The sequence below is a fragment of the Euprymna scolopes genome, chromosome 32 (assembly GCF_053919585.1).
Source record: "Euprymna scolopes isolate OS-2025 chromosome 32, ASM5391958v1, whole genome shotgun sequence".
Classification (NCBI taxonomy): domain Eukaryota; kingdom Metazoa; phylum Mollusca; class Cephalopoda; order Sepiida; family Sepiolidae; genus Euprymna; species Euprymna scolopes.
The window spans coordinates 98920822-98934768 of NC_136513.1; the positions used below are offsets into that span (position 1 = coordinate 98920822).

Sequence of the window (13947 nt, forward strand, 5' to 3'; positions counted from 1 at the left end):
GCTAGACTTCGAAAAGATAAATATTCAACATTTTTCGCTCGCCGCATGTGGATTAGGCTTTTTCGTATAATAAAAGCAACACTAATTTGGCGGTATTTTTGTGGTCGCTATTCAATTTGGACAATCCCCTTGTTATGGGGAGTTGGTTCCCCTCCCCCAATATCTTGGGAAAATAAAAATAAAAAGCGTTCCCGCAGTAAATAAAATACTACCCTGCAGTCAAAGTTGACCTCATTAAGTCATTAAAACGTGCATCTGCCAATTCTAAATACTTAAATAATTCAAACATGTTTCAGTTAGTATTTCGTGGTGGCCAAGTGGTTAACGTTGCACGTTTTTTTTTACACTTTATTTCATAAGTTTGCCTCAAGGGTTCGGGTTAGATCCTCATACTTACCTACCGATTTTTTTTTATTTTACCCCGCCCCCCCCCCCCGATACAAACACCCGGGTATTTTGATTTACCTAAAACCACACACACCTCCAAACACCCGAGCAACGCCGGGTACTCCCCGCTAGTATTATATAAATTCTAAACTCCTAGAAATATTCATCAATGCTTCCATTTAAATTTAATTTTCGATTTTTACTATGTACATATAAAATAAAACTCCGTTAATTTTTTTAACAATGCGTAACATTTAAAAATTACCATATGAAAAAAAGTAAAATTTGAATGAATTTTCAATTTCCAGAATTGATCGCTATTTACTAATGTAACTATTTTACGGATGTTTATAATTTAAATGACTGATTGAAAAGATGGTCAAAGACACCAAACAGATTTCCAACAAAAGCACATTCTCTTTTTAAGTGATGAGCTACTCTGTTGCTTTCAATGTATTTTTTTCGTTAAAGAAAATTTCTCGATACAGATAGAAATTAATTACTCTTTAATTTTCACAATTTACTTATGGTTCTGGAAAGTCGGTTTTCTGTCATAAAAATAAATAGAACTTCGAAGACTCGGAGTTTTTCTGATCCTAGATTAATTTTTCGTCTTCATTGTACATAACCCCAATGATCCTATGATCTTATGCTTTATCCTATAACTGATTCTTTTTCTGAATGCATTGTTACATCTATCAAGATCTAATGTAGTAGCTCAACGCAGCTCAACCAAAGTAGGTTTCGTCTCTATCTTGCACATGTATAAACATTTATTACTTGCATTAGAATCGGATTTCTTCTGATTAAATCACATTGTAAGTGGCCGCTATTCGAGTTGAACTAAGAGGTCGGCGACATTTCTTACATACCGCGGCATGTTATTGATTGAAGGCTTGTCACTCTTGTTATACGACCTGATATCGAATCTGACGTGCAAGGTCCCTCTAAAAACTGATTCACTCTATTCATGTTTTTGTTGATCCACATTGAGCAAAGCGTTGATTCCTTTCACTAATATCTGGAATGACTGCACCAAATTTGTGGGTGCTTCCTTCCCGACACATGCCTGGATAGGCATCTTATGCAATTCGTAATTGTATTTTTAGTATCACCTGCTATGAGAATTGGACCTTTAACTCACGGAAAAATGTCACATGAAACTGATTTTTACTTAGCACTTACATAAAAGTTATGAAACTTTATTATTTGCAGCGTTAATGCTCACAATTTGCGTGGCTTGCTTCCTTCCCGACACATGCCTGGATAGGCATCTTATGCAATTCGTAATTGTATTCTTAGTATCGCCTGCTATGAGAATTGGACCTTTAACTCAGGGAAAAATGTCACATGAAACTGATTTTTACTTAGCACTTACATAAAAGTTATGAAACTTTATTATTTGCAGCGTTAATGCTCACAATTTGCGTGGCTTGCTTCCTTCCCGACACATGCCTGGATAGGCATCTTATGCAATTCGTAATTGTATTCTTAGTATCGTCTGCTATGAGAATTGGACCTTTAACTCACGGAAAAATGTCACATGAAACTGATTTTTACTTAGCACTTACATAAAAGTTATGAAACTTTATTATTTGCAGCGTTAATGATCACAATTTGCAATGTAACTTCCACTAACAAAATAAAATAGTAGCAACGTCTCTTTTGTTCAAAAGAGCGAGAAGATAAGAACATATATAAATGCATATGTTTTAAATTTAGATACATTAATTTAAATATTTATATTTATCCGTCGAAATTTTACGGGATATTTATAGCATACCTGTAAAAGCAAGATGGTATTTAATTTAAAAAAAAAAACGCAGTTTAAAATGCTTAATCAAATGGAACACCAAGACGAGACATTAAAACAATATATTTTGATCGTGAATTTATTTATTTTATTAATTTAGTAACAGTACCGTGTTTCAGATAAAGTTTCAAATGCCAATGTCCGACTATTATTGGTAAACAAATTGCATTTGGTATTAAAATGTATGTATAAAAAAAGAATAAAAACTTCGTTTTAAAGGGTAAACGGCATCGGTAACGAAACATGGCGTTTGATGATAATCGAGAACTAAAGATGCATCTAGGAAATAGGCCATGTCTGAGTATCAGTCTCTTCTGTGGAGGTTGTTGGTGTCGAATTACCAGATTCGCATCTCTTGTACAATACCCCTCCGGACCAGGTACAATTGTCATTATATTTTTCCATATAGCCAAAACGCCATTTACAAAACACTTCATGGCTGTAACTGCCGATTTGGTCCTGAAAGAGCAGAGAAATATAAATATAACACGAATAATGTATATAAATATAAAATTGAGTAAAATATTAACCTTTAACTATTTTATCTGCGTGAATCATGTAGGGGAAGCTGGGGCAAAACGAGATAGCGGGGTAAAACGAGACAACACAGATAACTGAAACAGAGAGAGAGAGAGAGAGAGAGAGAGAAAGAGAGAGAGAGAGAGTTCTTTTGCGAGGAGTCTGATCAAAAGATCACGTGGTACCGCCTTGCCGCCAACGTCTACCATTGTTTTATTCAGCCCCGTACATCGAAAAGAGGTAAGTATTCAAAATTTTTCTATTTTGATCTATTTTTATGGTTCTGCTAAAATCGTGTTCTTTCCGAAAAAGATACAGATTTGTCAAACAAGAATTAACGTTCTGACAGATATTTCTAAGTGCTATGGTTATAGATTAATCAGTTTGACCTACTTAAACCTGGCATTTGTGAACTGCGTGAAGACTGACTTATTCAGATCAAGATCCGTCTGGTTTTGCCCCAACAGGACAATACAGTTAGTTGAATAAACCATCTGTATTTCTTTGGAAAATAATTTCTCATCTTTTTTATTTTTGTCGTGGCATTGTTTTCCAATACTTTGAATGTTCAGTACACAGAATATGGTTTATATGCCAATGCTACCTTTGAATCGACAGTTCTTTTTGCCATTAGTATCTTGTTTTGCCCCAGGTTTCCCTACGTTAAAAATTCAGTAAATCATACACAAGGAAAATATTAAGCTTTTTTTAAATTCCATTTTCACATTGATGTAACATATTTCCCCAATAAGCCTTCTCATAATATCTTGTTGTTTTCAGCAATAGCTCTTCAGTTTTGGATCGAAAATTAAGGGCGGTTTCTATCATAATTGTAGCGTGATCAGCATTCTTGAGTTGACTATGGGAATCTGTTGCACAATCAACAGGGACTCTGGTCGGAAATAGATCAAGAAGTGAGGCATACTGATGTGCTGGTCTGGGAAACGTGTCGAAAACGTAACTGTCAGTGATAGCCATAGAGAAGTTATGTGAAAGACCAAGGCAATTACTGTGGAGGACATTGAAGTTACCAAATACATGCACTTGTGTTGTATATATGCATTGATTACCTACAGTGCTGGGTCGATGGAGAACGGAAGAGAAAATATAAGTATCTTATATTATGTTGTATGTTAAGTCATACGCATATAAAGGCCTGCTCGTCTGATTCTAGTTTCGTTTCGCCAGGGAAGGGTGTTACGAATATATAGTCCAAGTCGTGCATAGGTCTGTTTGAGTCCTTACAGTAAAGTGGGAGATAACTCGGCATATTGAAGTGATTAAAGGGGATAGAGGAGGGTATGTTAGTCTCACTTGGTTGGGCTAAGATATCCGGATGTTTTCTAGGATAAATGATATAACATCGCCTAAATTAGTTCTAAGAGAATATTCGTGAATGCAAGCTTCAAGTGAGGAGGCAAATTGCTTTTGTTTGAGTTTAACCTGGTTACATCATTTTTTTTATCGAAATGCCATTGTTTATTTAAGAATTCTGGGTTTAGTGGAAAGGTTCTGGATAAAATGGTTGTGCAGAATAACAAATATGCAACACAAGTATACCATCATCCGACTCCTCATCTACAGGATTGTGGCCTCGGTAAAGCCCAACGCAGATAGGTGCAGGGTTCCTTTTTATGCACAACATGGCATTACAATCATCTCGATAGCATACAACTGATGATGGAGCAGGCGCTCTAAGCGCTACAAAAGAGTAAGGGAACCTGTACTGTCAGTCGGAAACAGCAGCCAGAAATTGTCAATCTAGTAACATCAACCAAACATCAGACAAAACATAAACCCAATCTAATTGCGTTCGCATATATGGCACTCAAGCATCTCCCAATTGGGGATGGGTTATGGCGTGAGGGAGGAAATGGCGTTCGTTGCATTATTCAAGAAACAAGGTCGATCACTGGGTGTTTCTGTCGAATCTATGTAATCGCACCTCGGCGCCACGCTAATAACCAAAGTATAAAAGCCGGGTGATGGACAGAGCCTATTTACTACTTAAGCAGTTTTAGATTGATAACCGGTAATTTGTTCGATTTACAAGCTCTAGGAAAGTCGTCGTCCAGGGTTGAAGAGGACCCCCCCACATCTATGTTTAGTTATAGACAGGGTTGCGGAGTCGAAGTCGGAGGTTTTAGCTGGACTCGGAGTCGGAGTCGAATTTCTAAGAGTATTAGGAGTCCGTCTAGAGTCGGAGTCGATTTTGTTATCCGACTCTGACTCCTTAAGTCTAATAACTTTTTTTCATGGCTTTCCTGTTTAGTTTTACTAGTGACACAATTTAGCCGTTTTCGGTGGATTTGCTTTTATTTTTTGAAGACATACCATATTTTGTACTGTACTGCAATGCTTCTACTTCATTAAAATATTTCAGTCCATCGGATCACTGCAAATCCTGGCTGGACAGCTGCTTTCGTTTTGGTTGTAATGTCACAAGGGATTAATGAAAATTCTGTTTTTTTTAGTATGAATACTGTGGATTAAATTGTGAAATGTAATCCACAGTATTCGGAATGTTATCATAAGCGGAATGTTATCATAATGTTATCCAGTTCCTTAATCAAATGGAACTTGGCAATTGGATCAGTCTGGGATCGATCCGGAGTTACAATCTTTTCCTCCAAAAAAACAGCATAAATCAATAAGAAGCAACCCATGGCACTATAGCACCTTATAGATTTAACCTTTTGTTTACATAGGAGTCACCACATAAGACCGGGGTTTATGAGTGTACAGAAGTCAATGGACAATATCGCAGTAATTGTTCGTAGTGGAAATTTAATAAATTGGATTGCTTAAGGGGATGGCTAAGGATGACCAAACTGTAGTCAGTTGGAAAGCAGGCAAACGGAACAGAAATCCACAGGTGTGTAGTTCTAAGAAAGAAGCTTTGTTCATGGAATCTCCGTTTAGGTTAAGGCATAGATATAGAGTGTGGGAAATTATTGATAGTGTTTTCAGATAGACTGAATCTCAGGATGGTCGACCCCTATGTGTCAAAGAGGGACGTAAAATATGTTGTGAGGAGCTGCGAAACCTGCCGCTCGATCGACCCAGCACCCGTCCGGTGGGAGACGGGAAAACTGAGCGTGAGAGGAAATTGGAGCAGGCTTGCAATGGACGTAATTCACCACAACCACGGGCATTTGTTGACGCTCATCGATTGCAGATCGTCTAGAGTGGCATTGTGGCGGCTCCTTTGCCGACAGGACTTGGCCGCCGTTGTCCGTGAGCTGGAAAGTATCTCCCTCGAGCGTGAACCCCCTTTTGAGATACTGACCTTATATAACAATGCAGGCTCGTATAATCTTGTGTACTCTCGCGCACATATACAAATTTGAAGGACTGTCTTTTATAAAAACAGGCCACTCGAGCAGATGGCACGGACGTAAAAACGAGTCTACGGAAAGTAACGACTGACAACGCTGCTGCTTAGGTTTTGTGTACTCTTTTTTTTTCTTTTCACCAACATTTAGCAATAAATGTACAGACACAATAGACAAATTTGAAATACACATCTATTTTCCAGTATTTATTACCTTTGAGAAATGAGTTTGTGTGTTTTAAATTATAATTACAGAAATCGAAAAGTATACCTTTCAATTAAATAAAAGAAGGAAGTACTAAAATCACAGCGCACATATGGCGCATAAAGAAGGTCGACCCTCCCTCCGTCCCTACCCCCTTCCATCTACCTTCGTAATAAACGCTTCTCTTTGCGCCACAATAATTCCACGTGAAGAAACCGGTGTTTCAGCTAGAGTAACATTGGTCGCTCAAGGAGCACCAACTTAAGTTCATATATCTGAAGTTTTTTCGACTTCTAACGAAGAAAGGTACAAAATTATAATTTAATGTTTATATAATGCACATTACTAATTTAATGTTGATATCATACAAATTTATAACTTAATGTTCATATGATACAAATTCATAATTTAATGTAAATATAAGGCTAATATAGAATTTAATGGAAATATTATAGGAATTTATAATTTAATGTTAATCTCATATATATTTATAATAAAGTGTTTATAAGGTACACATTTCGAATTTCATACAAAATTATCATTTAATGTTTATATTAAATAACTTTATAATTTAATGATAATATATAAATTCATTATTTTTGTTAATATCACATATATTTTTATCTTAATGTTCATATTATATACATTTATAGTTTAATGTAAATATCATACACATTTATAATTTAATTTGAAAATAATATAAATCTATAATTTAATTTTTATATCATAAAAATCATAATTTAATGCTTATATCGTAGCCAATTATAATTTAATGGTTATAGCATACTAATTTATAATTTCATGTGGATATCACACATATTTATAATTTAATGTTAATATACTAATTTACAATTTAATGTAAATGTAATACGAATTCTTAATTTAATGTTGATATAATACAAATTTATAATTTAATGTATATACCATAATAATTTATAATTTAATGTTAATATAATAATGTATACATTAATGTAATTATCATAATGATTTATAATTTAATGTCCATATCATAATAATTTATAATTTAATGTCCATATAATAATAATTTATAATTTAATGTAAATATCATACTAATTATAATTTAATGTAAATATCATGATTTATAATTTAATGTAAATATCATAATAATTTATAATTTAATCTAAATATCATAATAATTTATAATTTAATGTATATATCATAATAATTTATAATTTAATGTATATATCATAATAATTTAAATTTAATGTAAATATCATGATTTATAATTTAATGTAAATATCATAATAATTTATAATTTAATTTATATATCATAATAATTTTTAATTTAATGTAAATATCATGATTTATAATTTAATGTAAATATCATAATAATTCATAATTTAATGTATATATCATAATAATCTATAATTTAATGTAAATATCATTATTTATAATTTAATGTCCACATCAGAATAATTTATAATTTAATGTAAATATCATGATTTGTAATTTAATGTAAATATCATAATAATTTATAATTTAATGTATATATCATAATAATTTATAATTTAATGTAAATATCATGATTTATAATTTAATGTAAATATCATAATAATTTATTATTTAATGTAAATATCATAATAATTTATAATTTAATGTAAATATCATGATAATTTATAATTTAATGTAAATATCATAATAATTTATAATTTAATGTAAATATCATGATTTGTAATTTAATGTAAATATCATAATAATTTATAATTTAATGTATATATCATAATAATTTATAATTTAATGTAAATATCATGATTTATAATTTAATGTAAATATCATACAAATTTATAATTTCATATAAATACTATACAAATGTAAAAGTCAAAGTTTATACTCTACACATTAATAATTTCATGTAAATATTATACAAATTTTAAATTTTGTGTTGATATTATACACATTTATAATTGAATGTTTATATCGTGCATATATATATATATAATTAAATGATAATATGACACTCATTTATATTTACAAATTTATTATCTAATGTTAATATCATACTAATTTATAATTTAATGATAATATCATACACACTTATAATTTATGTAAATATCATACACATTTATAAATTAATGTAATATCATGAAATTTATAATTTAATTTTAATATCACACAATTTTTTATGTAATGTTAATATCATTCATATTTTTAATTTAATATTAATATCAAACACATTAATAATTTATTGTTAATATCAACACATTTATAATTTATTGCTAATATTAAACACATTCATAATTTAATTTAAATAGCCTAAAAATTTATAAATTAATGTAAATATCGTAAAATTATAATTTTGTGTTTATGTAACACACATTCATCAGTTAATGTTGATATCATGCTAATTTATAATTTAATGTTATTATCATAGAAATTTATAAATAAATATTTATATCATACAAATTTATGATACACTGTTAATACTATACAGTTTTATAATTTTATGTAAATATACAAATTAATAATGTAATGATTTTATCATACAAATTTATTATACATGCTAATATACTCATTAAAAATTAATGTTAATATTATAAACATTTAAAATGTTATGTTATTATCATACTAATTTTTCAATTAAATGTCAATATAATACCTAATTTATTATTTAATATTATTATGATACACATTCATAATTTCATATAAATACTATACAAATTTATATTTTAATGTTCATATCATAATCATTTATAATTTAATGTAAATATCATACAAATTTTTATTTTCATATTTATAATTTAATGTTCATGTCATGCGCATTTACAGATTTATGTTTATATATCACTAATTTATAATTTAATATTCATATCATAGAGATTTATAATTTAATCTTAGTATAATACACATTTCTAATTTTATGTTGATCACATACACATTTATAATTTAATGTTAATGTCATACATATTTATAATTTAATGTTAATGTCATACATATTTATAATTTAATGTTAATGTCATACATATTTATAATCTAATGTTCATGTCATGCGCATTTACAGATTTATGTTTATATATCACTAATTTATAATTTAATATTCATATCATAGAGATTTATAATTTAATCTTAGTATAATACACGTTTCTAATTTTATGTTGATCACATACACATTTATAATTTAATGTTAATGTCATACATATTTATAATTTAATGTTAATGTCATACATATTTATAATTTAATGTTCATGTCATGCGCATTTACAGATTTATGTTTATATATCACTAATTTATAATTTAATATTCATATCATAGAGATTTATAATTTAATCTTAGTATAATACACATTTCTAATTTTATGTTGATCACATGCACATTTATAATTTAATGTTAATGTCATACATATTCATAATTTAATGTTCATGTCATACATATTTATAAGTTAATGGTAATATCATATTTTTAATTTTAATATCATACCAATTTATAATTTAATGTAAAGATACTACATATTTGTAATCTTATGCTAGTATCATGCAACTTTATCATTTTATGTTAATATCATACAAATTTATAATTTAATGCTAGTATTATACAAATGTATAATTTAATTTTAGTATGATACACATTTATAATTGAACTAGCTGAGCTACCCGGCGTTGCTCGGGACCGTGTAAACAATGAGAAAGTTTAATTTAATTTTAAATATATAAGTTATTCTTAGGAGATAGGAATTGTTAATGTCTATGTATCATTTGCTATTTCGAGCAAAAGAATATTTTACCTAGCTAGGACGGTATTAGACGTATGAAATAATTGTATCTTTCCTAGGGTAAATAATTTACAACTTGTATATAAAATAATGTTACCTTTGCAAGGACGGTGAATGTACAACACATATTTAAAATAATTTTAACTACACTAATACGGGTAATTTAAATACATATATTAAACAATTTCACATACTCTTTTACCCCAAAACGGACATTACTCTCCCCCCATCCCAAAGAGAACATAAAATTAACCCAACCACCAAAAGAGAACTTAAAATTAACATAATCATTCTTCTTTCTACCCACCTCTCAAATAGTCACATTATGCCTGGAGTATAACATAAAAATACAAACAAATATAGGTAACCCCCTATAGAAACTGGCTTAGTAAACTTTCATAGTAAACCAACAAGATATATGTATTAATCTAATTTTGAGATCGTAAACTGTTTAAGCCATATCCGGAATCGACTAAAGTAATAAAGAGTAATAAAGAGATAAAAAATTGTTTAAGCCGTTTCTGGTACAAACTTTATATTCTATCATCCTCATTTAATCCAAAGTGACACTCATTATTCTGCTAGTATAAATTAGCCACTATCTCATTCAATACGGAAAAACGCAAGGAATTCTGCTAATAGATAATTACGTCAAATACCATTCAATTCCGGGCGACGCCGCGGATATTGCTAGTATATTTTCTCACCTATCTCATTCAATCTTGAGCAATGCCGGGTATTCTGCTAGTGTATATGTGCAGCAATGTTATGCAATCCAGAGTGACGCCAAGTACTGGTCTATTCTGTATTTGTATCTATCTTATTACATCCTAACCAATGACAGGTATTCTGTTAGTATTTATTTGAACCTGCCTCATAAAATCTCGAGCGAAACCTGATATTCTGCTTCTATATATTTCCACCTATCTTATTCAGTCCAGAGCGATGCAGGGTATTTTGCTAATATATATTTCTACGTATCTCATTCAATCACAAGCGATGCTGGATATTTTGCTAGTATATATTCTAACCTACATTATTCAATCCAGGGCAACGCCGGTATTCTGCTAGTATATATCTTCATCAATCTCCTTAAATCCTGGGCAACACAAGAAATTCTGCTAGTATATATTTCAATCAATCTCATCCAACCCCAGACAACGTCAGGTATTGTGCTAGTATATATTTGCATCTATCTCCTTCAATCCCAGGCGCCCGTGTATTCGTCTAGCATACATTTGCATGTATCTCATTCAATCCTGGGTTACTGCAGGTATTCTGTTTCATGATTTAACCCACATTATCACCCCGCTCTTAAATAAAAACTTTCATACATTGTCTGATGTTTATTTCATTACACAGTCACCAATAAAATAACTCACATTTAGTTATTTTGCATAATTCTTGGATATGTTACTAATTTCTACCATCATGTATATGATTAAACCCACATTATCGCCCCCTATTACTGAAATAATAACTTTTAGACATTATCTGGGCTGTTTATTTCATTAAATATGCACCAATCATATAACTCACATTTCATAATGTTTCAAAATTCTTGAATATGTTACTAATTTCGACAATCATTCCTCATGATTTAAACCACATTATTGCCTCCCTCTTACTTTTAACACATTGTTTGGGTTGTTTATTTCATTGCATACACACTAATCAAATAGGTCGCATTTTATCATTTTTACATTACAAACACACCAATCAATAGTCATGTTTACTCGTAAACGCTTTCTGCGATTTTCAGGACTGTCTTCATATCCCTCAGCCCACTGTTAAAAATATACATGAAATATTCTCAAGTAGTTACCCATCTGATAATGACCAAGTTCATTGTTGCTTAACTTTGGTGATCTACATAAAGCATGTTCTATTCCCAAGTAGTCGCCAATCTTAAAATGACAAAGCTCATTGTCTCTTAACTTGGCTGATCTCCATAAATCATTTCTAGTTACCAAGTAGTCACCCATCTGATAATGTCCAAACAAACCATTTTGTATTCCAAAGTAGTCACCCATCTGAGAATGGCCGGGACAATGTTGTTTAACTATAGAGATCTATATATTGCCTTTGGTGTTCCCAAGACGTTACCCATCTGATAATGACAAGACTCCATGTTGCTTAACTTTGGTGATCTACATGAAGCATTGAATGTTCCCAAGTAGTAACCCATCTGATAATGACCAGGCTCCATGTTGCTTAACTTTGGTGATCTATATAAAGCATTTGGTGCTCCCAGGTAGTCACCCATCTGAGAATGACCGAGACAATGTTGTTTAACTTAAGTGATCTATATAAAGCACTTTGTATTCCCAAGTAGTCACCCATCTGAGAATGACTGAGACAATGTGGCTTAACTTTAGGGATCTACATGAAGCATTTAATGTTCCCAAGTAATTACTCATCTCATTATGACCAAGGGCAAGGTTGCTTAACTTTGGTGATCTATATAAAGCATTTGATGTTCCCAAATACTGACCTATCAGATAATGGCCAGCCTCCATGTTGCTTAACTTTGGTGAACTACATGAAGCCTTTGGTGTTCCCAAGTAGTCACCCATCTAATAATGACTAAACTCATTTTTGCTTACCTTTGGTGATCTACATAAAACATTTTGTATTATGAAGTATTAACCCATTTAACAATGACTAAGCGCACTGTTGCTTAACTTTGGTTATCTATATAGAGCATTCTTTATTCACAAGTAGTCACCCGTCTAATAATGACAAAGCTCATTGTTGCTTAACTTTAATTATCTACATAAAGCATTTCATATTCCCAAGTAGTCACATATCTAATAATGACCAAGCTTATTGTTGCTTAACTTTGGTGATCTACATAAAGCATTTCATATTCCCAAGTAGTCACATATCTAATAATGACCAAGCTCAACTTGCTTAACTTTGGTAATCTACATGTAACATTTTGTATTCCCAAGGAGTCACCCATCTGATAATGACCAAGCTAATTGTTACTTAATATTGGTGATCTACATAACACATTCTGTATTCTGAAAGAGGTACCCATCGGATAATGACCAAGCTCAACTTGCTTAACTTTGGTTATCTACATACATAATTTTGTATTCACAAGTAGTCACCCATCTGATAATGAGCAAACTACATCCAAGAGAGTTCACTCGCATATTATAACAATGATTGTATATTATTTTAAGTGTATTCAACAATGACGCTACATCAAAGGGAGGTGACTCGCATATTATAACAATGATTGTATAAGGAGGAGGTCATGTCTAGCTTTAGAGAAACAAACGTCACTCGAAAATATGGAGGAGATCGTGCCTGGTATGTCTAGCTTTAGAAAAACAAACGTCAATCGAAAATAAGGAGATGATCATGCCTGGCATATCTAGCTTTAGAGAAACTAACGCAACTCGAAAATAAGGTGGAGATCATGCCTAGCATGGCCAGCTTTAGAGAAACAATCAATCCTTCAAATGAAAAGATATTTGTATTTGACATTATTAAAACCCGAAAATTGAAAGAGAAGCTGCATATACTTTTAAAATGTTTTCATTTCGCCATTTTTTATTTTTCAGAATTTTAAATGATGTAATGGAAATATATAAAAGGTATATGACAGCTCTCTCCCAATTTTCGGATTTTTATCATGTAAAATTATACTTGCAAAATAAGTTAAATTAATAAAAATAGGAGATTTATTTGCGGAACAATCACTGTATGACAAAAGAGTCTCCTAACAGCTCTTGCTGGCAAAATTGCATTGAAAATGGATGTGATTATGGAGAAAAATAAATTCTCGAGCACAAAACATCGCTCGTGTTAAAAAACATCACTTACGTCTTCGTAGCTTTTCTACATTTGGGTCGAAGCTTCTTCTATATATATCCTTTTATATATATTCTATATATGTCCTTTTATATCATTCACACAATACCAAGTTTGTATATATGATTACGTGTTAG

At 31.0% G+C, this 13947-nt stretch overlaps 1 protein-coding gene across 1 annotated transcript in view; it reads right to left on the bottom strand.

Moving 5' to 3' along the window:
- Nucleotides 1–2263: 2263 nt before the first annotated feature.
- LOC145256516 (uncharacterized) overlaps nucleotides 2264–13947 on the bottom strand; it is a 32687-nt gene continuing 21003 nt past the window's right edge. The window contains exon 5 of the mRNA XM_080115504.1: nucleotides 2264–2659. Coding sequence (XP_079971630.1) covers nucleotides 2480–2659 — 180 coding nt within the window. The 3' untranslated portion in view covers nucleotides 2264–2479. The remainder of the gene's footprint in view (nucleotides 2660–13947) is intronic.